At 39.6% G+C, this 23,825-nt stretch overlaps 1 protein-coding gene across 2 annotated transcripts in view; it reads left to right on the plus strand.

Annotated features, from left to right (window-relative positions):
• ALKBH8 (alkB homolog 8, tRNA methyltransferase) overlaps positions 1-21,840 on the plus strand; it is a 262,866-nt gene extending 241,026 nt beyond the window's left edge. For both annotated transcript variants that reach the window (XM_068181382.1, XM_068181384.1), the window contains exons 8-12: positions 7,651-7,757; positions 10,782-10,936; positions 11,752-12,017; positions 19,783-19,932; positions 21,132-21,840. In XM_068181382.1, coding sequence (XP_068037483.1) covers positions 7,651-7,757; positions 10,782-10,936; positions 11,752-12,017; positions 19,783-19,932; positions 21,132-21,701 — 1,248 coding nt within the window. In that variant the 3' untranslated portion in view covers positions 21,702-21,840. The remainder of the gene's footprint in view (positions 1-7,650; positions 7,758-10,781; positions 10,937-11,751; positions 12,018-19,782; positions 19,933-21,131) is intronic.
• The last annotated feature ends 1,985 nt before the right edge of the window (positions 21,841-23,825 follow it).

Below are 23,825 nucleotides of genomic sequence, written 5' to 3' on the forward strand. Positions count from 1 at the left end.
GGAGACATCGTTATCTAAGAAGATGGCTTTCATTAGTTCTTGGGTTTTGTTTGGGTTTTTTGGGGTTTTTTTTGGGGGGGGGGGGTTTGAGGGTTATATGCTTTTGACTGCTTAGGAACGAGGTTTCTTAATGTATGTAAGCAATTTATTTAAATTCGTGCCTAGGTCTTTGTTCCTCAGTAGATTTCCCTTTTACAGTGAAGATGCAGAGGATTAAGAAACAGGCCATATGGTAGTTTCTATAGCAATAGATTAAAAACCATGTCTTGTCAGCGCTTATGAGATATGATGCAAGAATTAGTTTGGGAAGGCACAGTTTGCATGTCTTGTATCCTGGCAGTTCTCTTTTATTGTAATGATCTCTGGGACAGCTGTTAGATGCACATATGAGAAGGACTAGCTGACCTTTGTTTCAAACTACAAGTGCCTAAATTCATAACTTCATCCCTTTGAATTACAGGTATTCAGTACCACACTGTTTCCATACTACTTTCTCAGAATGTAGGGGCCAAGATTTTAGTGATTATAATAGTGCAAGAAGAGGTTTTAATTAAAGCAGAACTGTTTTAAACAGAATTGAAGCATCTGCTGAATCCATACTTCAATGCCTTATTCAATAACTTGTTGTCAGTGGTATTTAGTCCAGGATTAAGACACTGAAATTTTAGTGTTTATGAGTAGGTGTTTACCTGTCCATTGCATGCCTGAGCTCCTCTGTAATCAATGGGGATTGAGTCAGTCCAGCCTGTGGGGTAATTCGGCTCATGCTGAGTTAGACAGCTCTTGTTTCATTTCATTGGGGTCAGTTCCCTAATGGGTTGTTTTAAAATCGAAGGCCAAATGTAGGTCTTAATCTTGAACTGATTTGCCTATTTCCACCCTAGTCTTAAAGTTAACCTGAATTCCTGTACTACAGCACTGCAAGCAGAAAGCTGAAACCTGCCGAGGAGAGTAAGGTTTGTTAAACAATCCAGTGTTTGTAGAGAGTGATGGAAGATGGTTTTCCACAATGTGGGATAATGAACATGCAGCATATTTTACCCAGCCATGAAATACACGGAACCTGCAAAGGCTTGGGCTATTTTACAAGAGCTGGTGGGTCTGTGCCACACTAGTGCTTGGTATGAGTCTACACTTTGAATGTAAATATTTCAGGTCCTCTTTCCTGCAAATGACACTTATCTCTTTTATTCCATGTTTGGCAATATTACTCAGCCAAAGCCTGGTTTTTGCTGTATGAAATATTGTTTATATAGCATGGAGGCTTTATTCACTGTTCCTCACGCTGCTTCTGCTGTAGAAAAATTGCAATTAAAGCCTGTAATGGTTGATGACAGGATGATAAATGTACAGGTAGCATGGAATGGATGTAAATTTACAGTTGAAGGGAGTCCTGCTTAACATGTATTTGCAGCCTCAGTAACATGAGGATTGTGTGTATTTCCATGGGTATTGGTAAGCAGTCAATGGTTTAGAAAGGTGAGATGTGCTTTTTGGGTGCTGAAGTGTTTCCCTTTCTACTTAGGTATTGAAAATCACTTGAGAACTTTTCTAAATGTATGGAAGAATTACAGATATACCACAGCATCACATAGACCATGTGCAAACACACATCCATTTAGGAACCTCTAAATATCCTAAATATTAGGATCCTCTATATTAGGGTCCTCTAAATATCATACTTGCATATAAATTTGTGCTTATTACGGAACAGCTATGTCTGTGTTGTAAGGACTTGTTCAGTGGTTTCTTGGTGGACATTTGGTACAGTATTAGACATGTAAACAAGGATTATTTGCTTTCAGGACATAGAGTAACACTTCAAGTGCAAGTCTGAGGAGATGTAATTGAGGAGACAGAATTGCTTTTTTATGATGTCTGGGCTTTACATCTTAACAGACTGAGCCCTCTGGAGAGTATCAGGGTCAGGATGTGTAGTCGTCCTCTTGCGCTCTTCCATTGAACTGCACCTCATTAGACAGCAAAGGATGCAAAACCTTAGAAATTCCATTTCCTTTGAAAAGGAAGATGAATGATTTTGTGTATTTCAGGCACATTCTGCCCTGGTATAGTTGGATGTAGATTCCCTGTATGTCAGTGTAGTAGCACCCATGGATGTGAGGGAAGATACATGACTGAAAGAATGGAAAATACTGCAGAGGAGGCGAAGTCAGTAAAAGAAATTAAATGAAGACTAACAGCATTAGCCTCTTGCTTTCTGTGTACTAAAAGAGTTTAAGCTAAGAGTTAGGGAGGCAATTTATTAAAGGATGAAGATGAAATGTTAGTGAGAGTGAGTTCTTCTTGGGAACTTGACAGACTCTTTGACTCTGGATTCACAAAAGGACATCAAGGTTTTATGCTTGGGTTAGATAGAACTTTCCAGAAAGGAGACATCTGTACCTCTTGGGGGAGAGAGAGGGGAGCAGTGGTAATGCAGCTATTGCCTTTTACTGTAGGGATTGAGAGTCTTTTATATATGAGTCTAATCTTCAGCATTAAGTCTTAACATAGGTAATGATCTGGGAAGGTGCAAAGACCACAGGTAATGTCCTGACATACAAAAGAAACTTGATACTTTTAGAGGCAGTAGGAACTGGCATATTTAAAGACTTTTGAAACAAGGAGTCAGCTTGAGCAGAAGTTGGTGGGATGGTGCCACAAGTACCACCAGCATCCCAACCTCTGCCAAGGCTGGTCAGAGCAGCCACCTTGCTGGATATCACAAGGAGCTGCATCCAGCTTAGTAAGGTGACTTATAATTCTGTGGGCGTACCAAGAAAATCATAACAAGGTGAGGCCTCAGATATGGACAGCTCTTCATTCTTTTATATATTGAAATATTTTTTAAACACTCATATGCTAGACTTCGATTAAGAGAAAGAAATGCATAGATACTTAAAATGGCACAGAGAATTCAGGAAGATAATAACATGTTGCATGGATGGAAAATTGAATACAATTTTTGAAGAAAGAAAGGCTAAGTACATTAAGCATCTGAGTAACATCACCATAGTGCCTAAGTGGATAAACAGGCTTAGCAAGAGATGGTATGCTGTAGTATGGATCTGATATGGGAAAGGCCTGCACATGTGTTGTGAGATTTTTGAGAAAGGCAGTACTGAAATAGTTCATTGTCATGATTGTCAATGCTGCACTGGTTTTCTGAAGTATAGCCAGAGTATGTACATGATACACGATGTAAATATATGCATTTTTTACATAAGGTAGATTTGCTGTGATGTGGATTATTCAGGAAAGATAATCCTAATTGCTTTCCTTTGAAAACTCAGCATTTTCTGAATCCCGAATTTTGGAATTTAGCATGGTTTTGCAGTGAAAGGTGTTGTATGTTACCAATTAATTGCCTTGGTCCTGTGTGAGCCAGCAGGCTCTTGTCTCTGCATAGAGCCCCACTGTGTTGTTCAAGCTCTGTGTGTGGGCTTTAAACTTCTCAGCTGTCTTTGAAGTAGACATTCTTTTTCATCTGTTTTACATGTGGGAAACTGTTATGTAGGCTGATAATCTGTCTTTGCTCTCTGAAAATTCAGTAAATAATGTCAGAGACTTGAGAAGCATTCCACATTATACTTTTTTTAGCTTTAGAGTATGTTTCGTCTAAGGTAGTCTATTATCATCAAATACAAATTGCATCAGAGACAAAGCTTAGAAAAATAATTGTCAATCCCCACTGTAGCTGTGAATTTCTTATTGACATTGTCTTTATAGCTCTCTTGCATTATTTCTGTTTTCCCTTTGAATCTCTACTTGTTTGATAGACCAGTCATTCACCTTCATCCTCCTACTCTTTCATGAAGTACAGTACCACTGCACTGAAAGGTGGTGCAGACTTCTGCACCCTGAGCTGTTAAGAAAAAGATACTTTATTCCCTTCTTATGTTGGATTATTTTCTGTTTTTTGCACTTTGCCATATTTTATGCCACAGGGAACGATGCTCATGATGTGGGTGTCTCTTTGCTTTGATGTTTAGCCATCCTTAAAGCTGTTTACTGGTTCATGTGCTCCCTTGTCTTGAACACTCTTAAATAACTTGGCATCATGACAAGTTATTTAAAACCACAAGTAGATATTAGCTGTTTGTTTCTTTTAAGTTTTTGAGGTTTTTTTTCTATATTCAGAGACCCACTTCTTCCATAGTAGAAGGAAAAATGGTAAAACTTACATGGCACCCACTGTTTTTATTTTTTGATTGTAATCCTTGGATGGGACACCATGAGCTAGCTGGAAAATTTGATGTTTATTGACTCTGCCATCTAAGAGAAAAAGGAAGATAGGTAAAAACAAAAATAGTAATTGGAAATAGCTCCTGTGGAGCAAAGCTGTCATGAAGCAGATTGATTCAGCAGTGGCAAAGTTGCTTTATTGATTTTAAGTCCTTAGTAAATTAAAAAGAGGAGCAAATGCGTTAATCTTCTTTGTGCGTGTGTGTTTGACAGTGAAAATTGAGAATGCTCTGCCAGGATAAAGACACATAGAGGAGTGTGGGAATGTTATCTACTTCAGTCAGTAACAGGCTTGCCAGAGATAAGAATAGGGTTCCTCAGAAATCCTTCTGGGTTGAATGTTCTTTACTGTGCTGTAAACAAAGGATAGAAGAAGTACTCCTGCTTGGTTTTTTAAGCATTCAGGTGCAATTAGTATAGGTAAAGGAATGAAGCATGGGAATTATAATAATTTTCTTCAGGTGTTCCTTAAATTTTATTCTCTGTCTCAATTGCAATGTCAAATTTCTTGTTAATAGATCAGTGCAAAACCTAATATATTCTAGCTTAAGACCTCAGTCTGCTTCATAAGCAAAAGTCAGTTTTGGATTTGGATTTTTGACTCTTTTAATTACTGCTTATTACCTTATATCATTGCCCATTTGCAAGTAAGTTAATGTTTTATTTATATTTTCCTTCCCAAATCATCACTGCTTCTCATAAGGATGAAATTCAGTTGGATGGGGAGCAGCTACACAAAGTGACATTATAGTACAGAAGCTTTCCCTTCCCAGAAAAGCAGGAACAGAGCTGGGATTCTGTTCTGGTGAGGACTAGATGTTATCAAGAGAAATTCTTGCTTTTCAACCTCAAATTGTGCACCATCAGAAATTTTGTTTCATGTATTTCTTGTTGGGTTAGTGTAGTTGAAATTCAGCCAGGACAACATGCTCTTCTCTTCTTTATTTTCCTGCCACTGCTGCCTGAAAATCCAGCTGCTGGGGATAGTTTTGTGGTCTCTCATTCCCAACATGTCACCTGCCTACAGAGCACTCTGAACCACTGTTGTTTTGGATGCAACGTTGTTTAAAGGACAGTGTTTGAGGAGCATCTCCTCTGAAGAGACTTTGGGGCCACACAGATGGTGGGGGAAAAGGAATTGGAGATGAATGAGTTAAAGCAGCAGAGAAAGCAGGGAGCTGGAGATACTGTTGTTTCCCACTACTTCGTATGGAGTCACCAGCCTGGTGACTGAAGTGAAAGGGAGCAAGGTCCTCTTGGGCCCTGGAGGGAGATGGGAACTGAAAATGCAGGGGACCCATTAAAGGTCTCCTCACTGATTCATTGATAAAGTACAGTTTTGTAGTATCATCTGAAAGAATAGAGCTTTGTAGTTACTACTGACTCAGAAAGAAGACCAGTGGGGTAACAGGGTTCCTTCCAGGAAGGAATCTACACATTCTTGTGTTCAATTTATTATGCCATACTGCTGAAGAACCTGGACTCTATCTTGTCCCCTCACTCCTGTCCCCAGCAGCAGTGAGCTAGAGAGGCATAAGACAGACTGTGGCATCAGCATCATCTCACCCATTTCATCCTACCACTTCACTCCCCATTTCTTTTCATGCTTTTTCTTTCTTTATTTGCTGGTCCTGATTAGTTATCTTCTGATTTATTTGCCTTGCCAGATAGCTGCATCTTTATGCAGAGGCTTGCTGCTACTGTGCTTTACAGGGCAGCATCCCCATCAGATTTGTTAAGTCCACTGTATTCTCTCTCACCCCATACTTCTTTGAGGTTTCCTAGAAGAAATTGCAAAGTCCAAAGGAAGGGGTACAGTAGCAAGTGGCTGCCATTCATCTATTTGTGCAGCGTTTCATGATCATTAATCAGAGCTTACAGTTATTACTTTATTACTTTTATTACTTATTTTATTATGTTTTTTTTATTACTTATTTTATTACTTTTTTATTATTTTACTTTATTACTCTTCCCCAATATCTCTCTACCCCTTTCAACGCCACTGTTTGTCACCCTTGTCACTTTTTGCCTTAAATTTACATAGCCCAACTGGAGAAGCTATGTCACTCTGAGTGGTAGTACAGCATAAATAATTTTTTTCCTAAAAATGTAAATGCCACAGTGCTTCGCTTCAGTGTGCACAACATTAAATAGTAATTGTTGTTAGTGGCAATTTGTAGTGTTTAAGAGTCTTACTTATTCAGTCTCTGTCATGCTGGGTTTTTGTGCTGAATGACTGATTGTTGCACCACTGTTTTTTCTTTGTTAAACGCATCTGTACACAGAAGGAGAACTGCCTAATTTGTTTCAATCTGGCATACTGGAGTAAGTCTGCTTTTAAATTGCATACTTAGTAGGTTACAAATCAGATGGCAGTATTTTCATGGTGCTAATTCTGCAGTGCACCAGGAGCTGCTGACTTGAATAGGTTTTGACCACTTTTCTTTTTCAGTAAGTCTTCTGTAACTCATTTGGCTTGCTTAAATGACCTGCTCCTTATTTTCCACAGCAAGAGTTTCTCCCATTTGGGAAATGTAAAAGGATAACATTCCTAGCCCAAGCAGAAGCAAAATGTACCACTGCCATCTGGGCTGTAAAACTGGAATAAAGCTGAAAGCGTTACCTCAGTATATTGCTATGGCTGGAAGCCAGATGGCAGATAATAAAAAGATGGTGTGGTAGTTGGCATGTTAGGCAGGCTCTTGGGGTGTGCTTGTTGTGTTTCAAATCTCCAAGAGAATCTCCAAGTGGGCAGGTTGGGAATTATTTCTCTCACCTAATACTGCTTATCTGCATGTTATATATCTACCGAGCTAATTGTCTCAGCTCATCCACTGTGAACAGATAGGCAGTTCCAGAGGGCATAGGGTCATTCCACATCACTTAGCTCTACATTTTGTAGTAGGATGAATAACCCTGTGGAGAAACTTGTCTCTCTGCGTTGACGTCATAAAAAAACAGTAGCTGATGGCCTTAGTCCAGGTACATAACTTTTAGATGTTAGATGCTTGAAATACAGCAAATGAGCCCTCTCTTCCTCTCATGCAGCTGCCTTTAGTTGTGGGATAGCAGTTCTTTCCTGCCTCACAGTTACACACAGAGATTGAACAGTGCTACTGTTCTTACAAAGTTTTTATTGTGAAAAGAAATGTATATGTAATTTTAATTATCTCTATATACATATATTTGTGACTGCCTGAGATTTTAACATTGTGCTGAAAGGGAGGGAGCTTTAGGACAGGGGACCTTGAGACTTTTGCATCCCTAGGAAATACATAGCTATTTCATAGCAATATTCAGTTGAATGCGTTAGCAAAACAAAGCTAGGACTTGAGAGTACCTGGCTTGTATATGAAGCTCTCTAAGTCATGCTCCTTCATGGTGACTGGTTTTGTTTCTTTTTAGATTGTGATGGATTTCAAACACCCTGATGGCTATACAGTGGCAATTATGTTGCCCCGATGCAGTTTATTGGTGATGACTGGAGAATCCAGATACCTGTGGACACATGGGTATGTGTAAGAGTCCCTGCGCTGCTGATAATAGAGGAGTAATAAATGTTGTTTGTTTGCTTTTTTAATGACATTCCGTGTTTAAAAGTGCCTGAAATAAATCCAAGTCAAGTTTTATAATTAATACACAAATTCACTCCTCTGCTCAGATGCTGCTTAGGTTAAACTGAAAAACTTGGGGATTTAGGGAGCTAATTGCCAGCCCCTGAGGTGTAGTTTCCTGCTGCTGTCATAAGTGGAGTTGCAGTCGGAAATCGCTCTCACATCTGCAGTGTGAAAGTTCTCAATGACTCTGAGCTGGCAAAGAATTGATTGTAGTGCAATTAGTGTCACCATTCTCTTTCTCTCTTTTCAGCCCACAACTTTTCCCATTGGATCACACATGCCAAAGGCTTGAGAGAGGGGCTTAAGAGTTTACAAAATTGACTTCCCTTGCACTGAGAGCCTGAGGGTGGCAGAGGGGAGTCTTCCTGAGCTGTTCCCAGCTGCTTTAGGGACACTTTAGCTGCTGGCAAGACTGCATTGAGCAGTTTTGGGATGCTGCTAAGAGATTTCTTGAAATACATCTTGGGGCTGTGCTAACTGTAGAATTTAAATACATGCTTTTAAAATCATGCACCTCTGGGAGGTACTTACAATTGGAGTGCTGAAATTGGCAAAAAGGCTAAAACCTTGCTGAGCTCTGAGTGCAGCAGTAATGCATTTCAGGAGCGTATGGCAACCCTGTATTGGACAGAAATGCACATAGTAAGCATTTCTTCCTTTGTTTGACCCATGCCATCACTGGTTCAGCAGTCAGCTGGAGACACTAATTATATTCTGTATAAATTAAACACCAAATCCTTTTATTGGCAGAAAATTTTCTGCCTTTTAACTTTGCTGGTTAATATGTATTATGAAAACAGGGTGAATATTAACTCCCTGATAAAATTTACATTGTTAATTTTAGAGAGCTCTTATCCCACCTGTATATTCCCTTGTCAAATTAAATAGTTGTAAAAAGCACTTGGTACTTCTGATGTGCATCAGTATAGAAGCCCAGGGCAGTGAATTCCCTTGTTGTTTGATAAACAGGACTGAATACAGATACCAGCATTGTAAGCTTCTTATGCTGTCCTGTCTAATGCCGTCAGCTGTCTCTTGGAAAGGTCACGTACAGCTCTGACAACACCGTGCAGTTTCCATGTCAGTGACATTGCTGGCCAGGGAAGCCGGTGGGCAATCACCAACCCCAGGCATCAGGCAGCTCCATTGACCATGCTGAGGCCAGTTTGTAACACCAGCCCAAGGTCAAGGTAGTGGCTGTGCACAGACAGAGCTGGGGGTGCATCTGAGGCTGTAACTGGAACAAAGGCCAGTGGTACAGCCTCCATTTAAACACAGCTCCTAGAGGAAGGAGGGCTTGCCCTTTCAGAGGCCTCAGCTTTCTCCAGGGCTACCAGCTCTACTCCTTCCAAGCCAGCGCTGGGCAGCCATACTCCCAGGAGGCAGAAGGATACGTGCTGGGCACTTAACAGTACCTGCCAGCAGCCATTGAAGTTGGAATAGTGTATCTGTCTATTAAAACGTGGAATGAGATTATTATTTCACTCCCTTGTACCCTCAAGTGATGATTATCTTTTGAGAACCAATGAATAAACTACATTGAAAATTAAGATCCCAGACCTTTCTACTCATGTACAAATGGTTCCCATACTGGTTCTTGTCCACCTTTCCTAAATATATTTATTCTCTATGTTTTAAAAGCAGTAGTGGGTCAAGATAGATACTCAACTGGAGTAAGCTTTGCATCATGCCACTGGAATGTCGTATTGTAATCAAAATTCAAATCATCCAGCGAGAAGTTGTAACTAATTCACTTGCATACATAATGTCAAAATATATTTAATAACATTTGTGATGCCTTTTATCTATACTTCAGAAGTCAAATTATAAGAGCACAAGAGTCAGTTTTGAAATTAATCTGGACATGTTTTCAGTGTGAATGCTTTGATGCCAAGGAACTAGAGACTTTGTTTTGACCCCATTAACAAAGTGCATGGGAAAAGCATTTTTGTTCAGTTCTCTGTAAAAGAGAAACACATGGTTTAGAAATAAGCTTATGCAGTGTCATCAAGGAGGACAAAAGATGTATTCTCTTTTTGACTCATAGGTGAAAGTAAAATTCTGACTTCTGATGAAATTCATTAGTGATGTTTTTCGTATTTGGTTGGATAACTTGGCAAAACTATATTCTTGCACTGCAATAATAAAACCACTCTGTGTCAAGAAAATAGGGGTGCAGCATTTTATTTTTGACATTGGGAAGTCCTCATAGCAGTAATGAAAGGAAATGAGAGAGAGGAACAAAACCCAGGAGAGACAAGTGATGTATAATGCAGTTGTTCACCACCCAGTGACTGATGGCCAGCCCATCCCCCAGTTCATACACTGAGCAGGATGCTCTGTGGTATGAAATATCCCTCTGGCCTGTTCAGATCAGCTGTCCTGGCCATGCTCTCTCCCAGCTTCTTGTGCCCCTCCTCACTGGCAGAGCATGGGAAACTGAAAAGTCCTCACTTAGACTAAGCACTACTGAGAAACAACTGCAACATCAGTGTGTCACCAACATTATTCTCATACTAAACCCAAAACACAGCACTGCTGCTGTTAGCACAGATGCTTAGAAGAAAATTAACTCTATCCCAGCCAAAACCAGGACAAAATTAAATATATTAAAAATATATTTATAAAAAAGCACTAGACAAATAAACAATCAAACTTTATGGAAGAAAATGGAGGGAGGGAAGGGAAATGTAATTACATGCAATTAAACAACACTTTAATTCATGTCATTAGTTTATGTGTCATCTCTTTTCTCTCTGAAATTGAATAAGTTGAAAACTGAGAGGCAGAAGTATGTTAAACAGGATGTTGTAATCACATTTCCCTCAGAGTGTAAGGATTGCCTTCTTACAAAGATGGATTGGGTTTTTTTCTGATGCAAATTGAATTATTCCTTTATTTTGTGTTGCTTTATTTTAGGATCACACCCAGAAAATATGATGTTATTCAAGCATCAGAACTTGGGCAAAAAGTTAGAACAATCACTGCTGATGTTGGAGATTTAACATTAAATCGAAGGGAAACAAGGACATCGTTTACATTCAGGAAAGTGAGGAGAAGCCCTTGCAATTGCAGTAAGTGTCTTGAGGCAACCTTCAAGTCAAAATTACTATTTATCACCAATAAGTAACTTTTTTTGTTTTGAGAAAATAATTTGATTCCTTTGGGTAGTTTTGGCAGTCGTCATAGCTATTCCTGGATGGATCATAGCATGCTATATGGCTTGAATTGGCTGCATTCATGTGGTTGCTGGAGTTTCTCTATACAGAAAGGCAGTTGGCTTGCTCCAGAGCCAGGCAAGTAATCTGGAGTCTTGTGTTTTATTGGCATTTCAAGTGCTTAATAATGTAACAAAATAGAAATAATTACTATTCTTCGAGTTTTTTCCTCAGTTTTGATTTTTTTTTGAGGGGGCCTTTAATTTTGAGAAAATAGGTACATTAGAGAAGGAGAAGTAGTCATATCTGCTGTGACAGGACCACATAAAGTGCCTTAGGGCAATAGAAATAATAATAGACAGGTGGCTCAAAGATTACATGGATCTGAAGTCCATTTATGCCCTTAAAACAGAATTTCAGAGACTGAATTGTAATGGTGTCGTGGTCTTTGGCATTGGGGGCACTATCTCAGTTTTGAGAACATAAACATCATTAACATAGCAGATTAATGATCACTGCAAACAGCCTCTGGTGCATGTGGGCCGGTTACTTACTTTCAGCTCATCAAACACTTCTGTAGTTGGACCTGTGTTTCACTTTTTAAAAGGTGAAGGAGGATTGAAGCATTTTTTGCATTTTAATTTTTCACTTTCAATATAATTTTATTAAATATTATTAATCAATGAGGATTTGCTTAAAAATTAATATTTTGTATCTGTTGCTGTATCTAGTTTACCCATCTGTCTGTGACAGCCAGAAAGGACAGCAGAGACCGGTGCAACCTTCATTTCCCCAGAATGAGATGGAGGCCTCAAAGCTGGAGCAAGAATTTGTACACAAGGTGTATGAAGAGATTGCCACACACTTCAGCAGTACCAGGCATAGCCCTTGGCCCCGAATTGTAGAGTTTCTCAGGTCCCTGCCAACAGGGTCAATAGTGGCTGATATTGGTTGTGGTAACGGGAAGTACCTCGGCATCAGTGAGGATTTGTACATGGTAAGTAGCTACTGTTGTTTGTTTTTGCTGGTTCTGGTGTTTATTCTGTCATGCACTTGTAGCATGCTGGAGGTTCATTGGAAGAATGCTGAGAACAGAAAATCATTTCCTGATCCAAGATCAAGTACCGATTGTCTTAAGTTTCCACCTGTATTCATGATGTGCTTTACCTTTTTCTTTTTTTTCAAAGCTACTTCTGCTTTGTAATTCAAAATACGTTAAGAAAAATAGTAATGGATGCAGTGGATTGAAAAATTGTAATGGATGGTTTAGGCTTTCTTGTCATTGATGTTGAATAAATTTATTAAATGGTTGGGCAATTTGAATGCTTCCAACGAAATTTTCATTTGTTTGGTAAGTGAAATCTCCATGGGCAGTGCTATTTTTTGCGACTTCTTCAGTTCCCTATGGCCTGGTGACGTGTCTCATTTGTGAATGATGTCATGTTCGACTGTTCTACCTCTGGCTTTTTGCACGGGCCCAGTAAATATGCCAACATAAAATTCACAGGGAAATCTCAACTTTGGTACAGATTTCTGGCCTTTCACTCCCTTTTCTTCACCTTTAGACAGTTCTGACATAATTCTTGCTCATTTTCTCTCTTTCACTGTCTCACAGTCTGTACTTGATCCAGTTTTATGTCTCTTCCTTCCTATCAGGGAGAGATGAAGTATGTACAAATATGAACCAGAAGATAGCTTTCATTGCAAATATTTGAAAGACCTTTTCCGAGGGAATAAAAAAGAGTCAAATTTGCCGTTTTAACCCAAGAGAAATCTCAGAAGTGTTTGTTATGGCATCTGCTCTCTCTTGTTCCAAGATTGTCTGATTCTTTCACGTTTGTTCCGTGTAACACTCTGAAATCCATCAGACTTGAAAATGTCTATGTAGGGCAAGGCTTTCGTTATTGATAATAAAACTCCGAGTTGTCTTTTTCAGGAGTTTCTGTCCTGTTATTTATATTTAGCTAAAAAAGAGAAGTTGTTATTTACAATGCTGTTTGTGTTAGTAAATTATCTCCCTTACTGTTCTTATGGGCTAGAACAGCATCAAAGAATTAATAAGTAGGCATCTTTATACCTGACTGATGTAGCCCAATTATTAATTTCAGAATATTTCAGTCTTTTTGTCTTTCAGTCCTGATTGCTCTAAGTAAAATCAGCAAGCCTAACTAGAGAGGAGAAACATTTATCAGAGTATCATGAGGGTCAACTGGTCCTAGAATGGATTTGGTAAATTGCAGTTGTGGAGGTTTGTGGTAGACTTTTAAAGTGGAATTAATGCAAGATACTGTGTTCAGAAATTGCCAGCATCAGTCTGTTTCCTAGAACCCATAGTTAACCAGCTAAGGAAAGGAAAGATCACATATTGGCTGGCAGTAAAAGGAAATCCAGCTCCTCTCCTCTGTTACTTTAGGAGTTACCTAATTTCATATGTGTCTGCAGGAGTAAGAAAAAGCATGAAAAATAACATTGAAAGGGAGGAAACTATTAAAGAACCAGTTGAAACAGCTGAAAAATAGAATCTGGGAATTGTTTCATTCAGTTGGCCTCCCTTGACATTTTATTTTCCAATGGTGAAAACTAGTGTTTCTTAGATGGAGATAGACTCTAGACTTTGCATTTTGGTTGTTTTCATGTACAAGTCAGCACAGAGCCTCAGGAGGATGGATTTGACTCCTTCTTTTTACCAGATATTTTTTTTTTGTAGCAGCCAAAATGTGGTTAAAGAAAACCCTGTGTATATTGTGTTTACAGGTGCTTTAAAACTTTTGGCAAGGTATCTCAAGTGCTGTTCCATCTACCATGGTTTGGTCATGGAGCTGAGGGTGAGGGATTACAGAATGTTTTATGTATCAGGTGAATTGTTGGGATAAAAGGAATGGTCTCTAGATGCAGGGCATCAGTTTTCTTTCTCATTTACTCCTGTTTAGTTGGAAGCATAAAATCCAGGCATAAACTTAGTAAATTCTATGTCTCTTTTTTGTGCACAGTGTAATGGAGCTCTTAGGGCAGGTCCTGTTGGGAAAGTAGCAATAAAGCAGTGCTGTGAAATTAGGAGTTGTGTAGGGATTGGGTAAGGCTCTGTTGGCACAGCTCTGTAGCTTGGGTGTTTTGACTCAGAAGCACTGAAAACCTGAGGCAAGCATTTCCTGAAGGCAAGCAATATGCTTTTATGCTTCAAGTAGCAGTGCTAATGGTAGATCACAGCTAAGGTAGCTCTCTTGATGTTTTACTCTTGAGGTGCTGTCTGAAAACATCTCCTCTGTGGCCTGTGCTATTGTAGTTGCTTCAGTTTCTCTGGATAATTACATGTGGCCTTATCTACTTGAGTATCTCATGTGACAATGAGTCTATCTGCACTCAGGAAAAGTGACAGTGCTGTAATGGCTGCATTATTCTGACACAGTGAGAGAGCAGCAATTCCATGCCAAACAAATTCAGATTAAGGATGTTTCAGCTGGAGATGGAATCCATGTCTGATGTAGCTAGCACAAAGGCTGGAGAAAGGATGAATTTAACAGGGTTTCAGATTACTTTTTCTTTTTCTGTCTTGCTCACCTTGTTATTATTTAAATGACGGCAAAAAAAATGGTTTTAGTGTTGTTTTTCCACAATTCTCTCCTCTCTCAATCTCATTTGGGGGATTATTTTAACAGATTTTATTTAGGTGCTTTCAAGCTGAATATTCATCTTTGTAAGCAGAACTTTTCTTTTTACAGAACAATGTGTTTCAGCCTTAGCCATTGCCCCGATTACCACAAGGGTTTCATTGATGTTATTGCCATGATCTCATAAATTTCTATGCACTTTAGCTTTGTCTTCTTGTTTCCAGTGTTCAGGTAGGTGTGGTGATGTGTAAGTCTCTGCAGGAATGTTCAGAATCCTCATAGGGCTACAACATGTATGAAAAGTCATTGAAGTCTTTCAAATTTATGGTTTATATTTTTAATTGAACTATAAATTGGTGGGAAATTCAGTGGTAAATAACTGAAAATTCCATAGGATAGATATGCTTTCTTTTTGTATAAAGAAATTACTCTTCTTGACAGAGTACTGATGATAGGAAAAAAATATGGCAATAGAGGAACCAAAATTATTTGCTTTAATACAGATATTCCTCTTTCTGTTGTGTGTGTCATTCAGAGGTAATTGGTAACACAGTTTATATTTCACAAGATATTGTAAGACCCACTTTTGCTCTGAGATGTGCACCTCTGTTTTCTGCATTACTGTCCCAAACTGCGATCTACTAGAACTGTATAAAAAATTTATTTTTCCAGGGTCTGGGAAGGCGAGAGAGTGAATATTTACCGTGGTATAGTTGCATAAAGTTGGGTGGCTTTTGTTGCACTGGGTTTGTACAGATTGGGAATAGATTCCTCACTCAAGGACTTTTTAGTAGTGGGTAAAAGCAGGAGGGACAAAACCAATTAGTAAATGTACACCTGGAGTAAGTTCACCATATCTTAGCAATTGAAAGGTGAGACAGATGAACCTTTCCCACTCTTTTCTCTCAGTGAATAAGAGTCATTAAATGGGTAAGAGATCTGGGAAGAGAGCTCAGAAGGAACTGGGCAAGAGCATCACAAAACTAGAATGGAATCTGAATTGCTCAACTTGGTTCTGTTGCTTTGTCACTGAGAAATGAACTCCAGGTCTTAGGCATAGCACTTTGCTTTCAGAGATACCCTAACTGCATGCAATGGAAAAGCAAAACTTTACATGAAAGGAATGCTGAAAGCCTGACTTAGATGAATTGTTTGCTGGAGTGTAATTTGGTTTCTTGAGCTTCTCATGCTGTTAGTTATAGCTGAGGCGTTTCTCTGGAGAGCGACATAATTCCATTCAGTGGTTGGATTTCAGGATTAGATGTCGTTTTGTTCATCACTTTGTAATGTGCTGAATAAATCAGGTTCCCAGATACTTAAATTAACTAAGTCTACCAGGCTGACTTAGTTATAATGAGATAATATAGAAAGAAAACACATAGTGGTGGGTAACTTCAACCTATCTTATCTTTTTATCAGCATGCAAGAGGGTTTATCTTTTGCAGATTTGCAGCATAACTACAAAGCAAGCTATTTATTAGTATCTTTTCCCCCCAAATATACCAAACCACTGCATTGAACAGATTTTATAAAATCTACTTTAGCTACTCCTTGCTGTAAAGGTGGAGGTGAAGGTGCATGGGAACTTGAAGGAGGAGGATGGCATAACTGTCTATGTTATCAATTTCCAGGAAGCCAGTACAGAGCTGCTGCACTCTCAGACAAGTCACAGGTGTTATATTTGTTTCTCCCTCCTTTCTCCTCTTTTATCTTGCCCTTTTTTTTTTTTGATTGTCTAAAGGTTTGCATTATCCAGTATGCCCAGACAGGATGTGGTATGCCAGAATGATGACGTACCATTGCCCCTTTCCTAAGTTTTGTGTTTGTTGGAGTTCTACTTACAGAGTTACAGGCCTCCATACTAATACAGATTTCCTGTCTTCAAGTAAGAATTGGATGAAGTTAATATTTATCCTTATACAGTGAAAGTCAGTGCCTGAAATCCAAGTGGATTTCAGTCACAGTACCTGTTAGTGGCCATTCTTGAGCTCCTGTGAGCCATTGTGTACATCACAAAAAGCGGTGAAGAAACAGGTGGCAGTTCTTCCAAAAAAAGGCAGGGATGTAGGAATGGATGTCTGGAGTAAAATCTGAGAAGCCTGAGAAGCCAGCCTCCTTTATGGGAATATTGAAAGGTGTGGAATGACTTGCTGAGAGGTGGACTTGCTGAGGTAGACTCAGCTGAATAATCAGCCATGCAATTTGAGATACATATGAGAAATTGTGGAGTTTGAGCAAGGAATTTGATTTGGAAAGCTGAGGTATAAGAAATGATTGAGAAGACTCTTAGATAATAAGAAATAGAAAGCCTAGAAACATACACATATAGCTTGACTCACCAAGAGGTGTATTAGACTCTTTTGGGTTTGGACACTGGACTAATAGTAATTCATCTGCTTTTCTCCACTCTTCTGAAAGAGATGCCAGCAAAGATAATAAATATCCTGTCCTGAGCATTGAAAATAGATATATGAACTGGCAAAAATTAAAGCTTTCCAGTTATATTTTGAGATTAGTTTAAAATGTTTTTATTATATATTTAATTAGAGAGAGAGAGAGAAACCTGTTCTTGATTAAAACAGTCCTTTGAACTCTTCTGTAGATGAAGTTTCATCAAATCAAAGCTTCTTCATGCATTAGAATTTAAAAATCAGTTAGAAATGGAATTGGGAAAAGTTGCGTTTGGGATCTCTGTCCCTTGCTGTAAATGTTTAAATGTTTTCTGTACTCGTAAAAGCCACAGATGGACTAATTTAAGGTAGCTTTTTGCTATCTTACTGGCTTTTATAAGTGACTGAAACAAATGTATTTTGGTTTTTAATGAATGCATATCTCTTGTAAGTCAGAAAATGCAGGAATGCAGTGATTATAATTATTTTGAAATATCACCTAGAGATAATTCTAGCAAAGATGCTAAAATTGCCTAGTTTTAACGCCAGGCATCTGTGGTGATTCCTTGGGTTCACCATTTATGCATATATGCATAGCACCTATTGTCCTGTTTACATTTAAAACCATGTAAAGTTTTAGCCTAGTATACCTATTTTAGAGCAGCTGTGTGTTCAAAGTATTCTGTTTCAAGGTCTCCATATTCACTATGAAACAGCATCTTTTTGCTTTGGATGTACGTTTGCTTTAGAAAGTATGTCAATGCAAGTAAACCTGACCTCATAATATTTGCTGTAATTTAGATGCAAATGAGGACTTTGCAGTCTGGCAGTCATGCCTTTGTTCTCATTCTCAGTTCATTGGATTTCATCAACATACATTGTAGCCCTTCTCAAGGTCATTTTGGGAATGGGGGATTGTGTTCCATTATTCAGCCATTTTCACTCTACATGTGGAGGTCCAAAGCAGTTCTTTCTAGGAAAGCTTGCTGTCAGTGGAAGCTGCAAGTTTTCTTATTCCTCCTTCTGCCAGCAGTGAATTTGGTCCTTTGAGTTTCATTATTAAGTACTGCAAGCCAATGTCTTAATTGCAGAGGTAGTTAAAGGTACCAGTAATGAAGTGTGCAATCACTAACATGCAGGTTGTCAGAGTAATTTAAAGACACTTCTGTTGGCTGCCAGTGTAAAATGATGGGGATTTGTTTGCATTCAAGTAAGCAAGGGTTTCCTTTTTTAATTCATAAACAACACAATTCACTCAGTGCTTCAGTAAATGCAAGAGACCAAGGAATGAGTGTGAAGAAAGCAGTGTTAGGATTGATCTTTTCAGGTCTGTTTATTGCTAATTGGCAGGATAATACGTACATATTTGTAGGTTTTTGTGGAGGATTATCTTGTATTGTCAGGTTGGCATTTTCACAACTGTTTCATTTACTTTGGATCAAAAGTCAGAGACCTGAGTAGTAGGCAGCTCACTGAAAATAAGACTGGAGCAGAATTCTGGTCTTCTTCAAAACTGTAGTGGTAGGCTGAAAGATAAAAGTATTTGAACAGATAAAATGAAAAATTATGATGGAAAATAAATGTATTTTCATTAATCATTGCAAAAGAGGATTTTAAATTTAGTGGTACTGTTGTCTCTTTTGGGTTGATTAAACAGGGCAAGTTGTTTGCTATTCTTCTTGCGTCAAAGATGGTTTAGTATTCTTTCAGTGTCAAATGCAATAAACACTGTCAGCAGTAATTATTTAGGATTCTGAACCTGTTCTCTGCTATCTACTTGTTGCTGATCCTTGAAAACAAATAAATTTATTATTCTCATACATGGCAGGGTTTGGTATACAACCTGGTAGCAGGACTTTGGTTTGCATATTCAGTATGCATGGCAGACATGAAAACAATTTCTCACTATTTCTTTCAGAAGGTGTCTTGATCAATTTAGATTCATTCTTTTTATGCAAGCATGTTAAAAACACTTCTAGATGCTGATTTTTCAAAGATGGTAAGTTTTGTCTTACTGCCTTTGATGTGGACACCGGGCAGGTGTAGTGGGCTGACTTCTGGGTTTGAAAGGGGAAAAAACCGAATGTTTTATGAGGTATTCAGAAATGGTCCTAGGGGTCACTTCACTGGACTGTACAGAACCATGTAACATTATATTGAGCTTAAATTTTTTGTGGATTGTGATAATGAGGGGTTAGAGAAAGCTATCTGAGCACTTCCTCACACTTAAATGACAAAACCTGGGTGATGAGTGAAGCTGTATGCCATACTTTAGTGATAGCACCAAAGTCACTAGATAATTGTTTACACTTGTAGATCAGCTTTTGTGAGTTCACTATTTGGGTGCTTCAAATGTTGTCACGTTAAAAATGGCAGTTGACATGAAAAGAAAATTCTGAGGTTACGTCACATCTCATATTGCTTATTTCAAGACACCTTGAATGAATTTTAAAGTAAAGCTAGGTTGAAACTTGGTCTGTCTTAAGCTGGTTCAAAATGAGGGTGCTATAATGGGCTGTCTCATATCCAGCCTTTCATCTTATTTTCAGTCCGCATCAGGGTTGTTTTCTTTTTGTCTATGCCTGGGAACTATATACTCCTCTTAAGGCTATTTTCTTACACTTGCTCTTGCTTTGATTTTAAACTGTGTTCCCTCAGTAGGAGACTGTGATGACTCTATTACTGTAAGCATCAAATGAAAATCATATTCTAGTCTTATAATTATCCTCTCACGTAAAGCTTAATGAAACATTTTCTGTTCTAGGTTGGCTGTGATCGCAGCAAAAACCTGGTGGATATTTGTGGAGAAAAACATTTCCAGGCGTTTGTCTGTGATGCCCTGTCAGTGCCAATCCGCAGCGGATCTTGTGACGCCTGCATCTCTATTGCTGTAATCCACCACTTCTCCACAGCAGTAAGTCACCCCTCTCTCTGCTCCACTGTACTGTTGGATTTCTGTGCAGAGCTGCTAATACTACCATACAAGCAAAGGCAAGAACAAAATGGGAAGAAATCCAAGGTTTGCATTTGGTGTAAGCAGTTGTCAGAGCAGAGTTAAGCTGTTGTGCTACTGCTGCTTCTTAGACTTTCAGTTCTCATTCTCCTTCTGCTTCTCAGATGCCCTTGTTACCCCTGAAGCTTTGGTCCTATGTTTGTGTTTCATTTTCATGTGCTTGTAATTAATTACACTGGAGAAGAGGGCTCCTCTTTGGGAGTTAAGAGATCTATTGTTTCCTGGCTGAGATCTTGGCTTCTTGGGCAGATCTTGTGATTTTGGGTTTTTAAATCTGTGCATTTGTTGTCTGTCTCCAAAAAAAGGGAGACTACTCACCAGGCTCCTGTATCTCTGGGCTGGGTGAATTTCTCCTGGCAGAAACTGTGCCATGGTAACAAGATTCTAGACCATCTTAGAGGGGCCCCACAGATCCTTCCATACCGTAAATACAGTGGATGTTTCCAAGTCCAGTAAAAAAAAAACAAAAAACTAGAACTCTGTTTTGGAGAAGGCTGACATATCTTTCTTTGTGTGGTCGGAGAGCCTGTGTTTAAGCTGTAAGTTTGACCCCTTCAGCTGCAAACTTAGCTTATGCATCATCAGGTGTGGTAGATTTTTGAATCTGGGATTTTAAACAGTGAATCACCTTCTTGAAAAGGTCTTTTCCACATAGGCTGAAATGTCCAAGACATCCTGCTCAGCACAGAACTATTTTCAAATGGAAAGAGAATAGTAGAATCATTGAGGCTGGAAAAGAACTTTAAGATCATCAAGTCCCACTGTTAATCCAGCACTGCCAAGTTCACCACTAAACCATGTCCCTGAGTGCCACATCTACAGGTCCTTTAAATACCTCCAGAGATGGTGAATCCACCACTGCCCTGGACAGCCTGTTCCTTTGCTTGACATGATTAATGTCTTGATTGAGAAATCGTGTTTAGGAAAATGTCTTGGTTTGCACACAGTGATGGGCTATATTATGAATGAAAATAAATAGCAGGAAAAAACACCTTCTTTTCAAATTTTATTGTATCTTGGGTAAGGAGAAATTGCTGCCATGCCATTCTCCTGATTTCCTGTTTATGTACTAGCTTCACACTTCTGCTTTTCCTTTGCAGGAGCGGAGACTGGCTACTATCCGGGAACTAGCTCGGCTTCTAAGACCTGGTGGAACAGCACTCATTTATGTCTGGGCAATGGAACAAGAATACAAAAACCAGAAGTCTAAATACCTTAAGGAAAAGAATGGTAGTAAAAGCAAAGACAAGGAAATGAATACTGGCACAGCTCAGAGACCACTTAATGACCAAGGGCCTGATAACAGCAGCCAAGATTCAGCATGGTCTGACCAACTCCTTAATGACTTCAAGGATGAAAGCTGTGGTGCCAAGCCAGTAGCAGACTTCAGACTGCCTGTTCACACTAACAGAACCTCTTTTCACTCTCAAGATTTGCTGGTTCCCTGGCACCTGAAAGGTGGTACAAAAAAGAAAGAGGAAAGTGTTGATGCAATGTTGGTTCCAAGTGGCTCCAAAGAATTGCAAGAACTCAGCCCTGTTTTCCACCGCTACTACCACGTGTTCTGTGAAGGGGAACTGGAAGCAGTGTGCAGATCCCTGGATTGTGTGAGGCTTCAAAAAAGTTACTATGATCAGGGAAACTGGTGTGTGATTCTAGAAAAGTTGTAGCCTGTGATGCTTCCTCTACTATCTGTAGAGTTTCCTTTGTTTTTTACAGTGGAAGGTATTTTGTGGAAGGTATTTTTAATGCAGGCTGCAGCTATTGCCTTTTTTAAAATAGCAGAATAAAGATTGTGCATTGAGTTAATACCAGTGGCTAGCACTGTATGCATATGTTAACAAAATAATGGCCGAACTCAGCTACTACATCTGCAAAGTGTTTGCTTTTCTTCTCTGAATTACAGTGAAGAGGATTAAGTGGGAAAATACTGCCCATGCAAATCACTAAGACCAGTGTTGAGCTTTTAAAGACAAAGGGCCTGGTTCTCCCTTCTCTTACACCATTTTATACTGATAAAGCTGCAGTGCTCTCCCTGCAGTCCACAGCTAGTTGGAATGGAGCTCTGGACAGGAAAGGCAGAGCTATTTGCTCTGTGGATGAGGGAGGAGGGAGTGAATGGCATATGAAGCAGTTAAGCTGAAAAGTCAAACTGTTGCCTCAAGTTTGGTCTTGCCTGTTTTGTTGTCTATGAGGGGTGACAGATCTCTTTCAGTTTGGAATTTACTCTCTTGGTTGTGGTAATAATGATTTTCTCAAAGGGAACTGGAAAGATATGGGAGATAGCACAGACATTTTTCTCTTCCTTGACTCTTAAGTACCCACAATTCATGCTGTCTATACCCAGATTTCTGTAGCTCTTTATTGTAGTGTTGTGTGAAAGCTCCTGTGAGGTGTGAGTTCAGCCCAGCTGGAACAGCCAGACCAGCTCTGCTACACACCTTCACCAGGACTTTTGGGGGTGGGATGGCCCTGAGTTCCCCTGGGGGGAAAAGGGAAAAATATTAAAGTGAAGGCAATATTGGTGCAGGTTTTCTGGTGGGTATTTTCAACCTCTAAATGTTGGCAGTGGAGCAAGTTTTAATTAATACACTTCAGAAGAGCAAAGGACTGGAGTAGAGGGGAACTGATGCTGGGCTGGCTGACTCAGAGCAGCTCTTTTGGCTGTGGCCTGCAAGGACTAGTGCAATTTCTTTGATACAACTCTTGTGCTACCAAAGGAGCGTGACACCATTTCTGAAACTAAAGCAATGGGATGACTTTTGTAGGGTGAATGGCTGTTGGTGCCTTTGGAAACCAGTGCTGCTAAGCTATGCTGTTACACTGATTGATTGCCTGTAGTTGTAGCAAGCTCTATGGTATTGGCAGGTCGTGCTGCTGTAAATAATGGCATACAAACCAAGGTGCCTATCCTAAATCATGTGGGGACTTGGACAGCTGAAGGACAACTTGGCCTACTCCTGTCTGCCTTCCATGTGCAGGTTAAAGGCTGCTGTGCTAGCAGCCTGCTCACAGTCACCATTTCTCCTAGGCTCCCATCTTGTAATGGAGAAAATCTGAGGGGAATGAGAGCAGTAAGAGAGGAGCTTGCTGCCACCACAATTCACCTGGCCTGTACTTTGCATGCTGTCTGCTTCCAAAGAGCCCTTGGGAAAGAAGGTCTCATTCCTCAGCTGCGCATGCTGTCCATGTAGCAGCAGCCTTATCCTAACTGATTTCTTTCCTTTGAACAGCAAAGGAAGCATGTCTGTAGCAATGAGCCCTCTTGGGCATGTTCAGGGGCTGATTTGCACACATTCAATGAATATCACATAGCTGGAAAAATGTCTTGCATCAAGGCCTGACCTGGCTTCAGTACTGGGACACAGCATTTGGCTGCAGGAGTTCACCCCTTTCCCAGCTGGACTGTGGCACCAGAGCTAACCTGAACAGCTCCAGGGTGCAGTGCTACATGATGTTGGTGTGTCACTGGTGCAAAAGGTCGGGGAGAGCCTCTGCTGGGTGTCTGTGCAGTGGCCAACTCACTAAACTGGGCTCCTTATTATTTCTGATTATATGGATTGCATTTGTGTAGAATAAAGTAGGAGGACTCATCTCTGAAGCTCTGTGCCTGCATGGCCCTGTGTTTGCTGGTGCCTGGACTCCTGCTGAGCACACAGCAGCTGCTACTGGGTTTGTACATTGCCTGTAGCTGCATTTTCTTTAAGAATATACAGTGTTCTTGGAAGGAACAATTACTGCTTGAAAGTCCTTCTGAAGTGCTGCCATATCATGACCTTGTGTGACAAATTAGG

The sequence above is a fragment of the Anomalospiza imberbis genome, chromosome 2 (genome assembly GCF_031753505.1).
Source record: "Anomalospiza imberbis isolate Cuckoo-Finch-1a 21T00152 chromosome 2, ASM3175350v1, whole genome shotgun sequence".
Taxonomy (NCBI): domain Eukaryota; kingdom Metazoa; phylum Chordata; class Aves; order Passeriformes; family Viduidae; genus Anomalospiza; species Anomalospiza imberbis.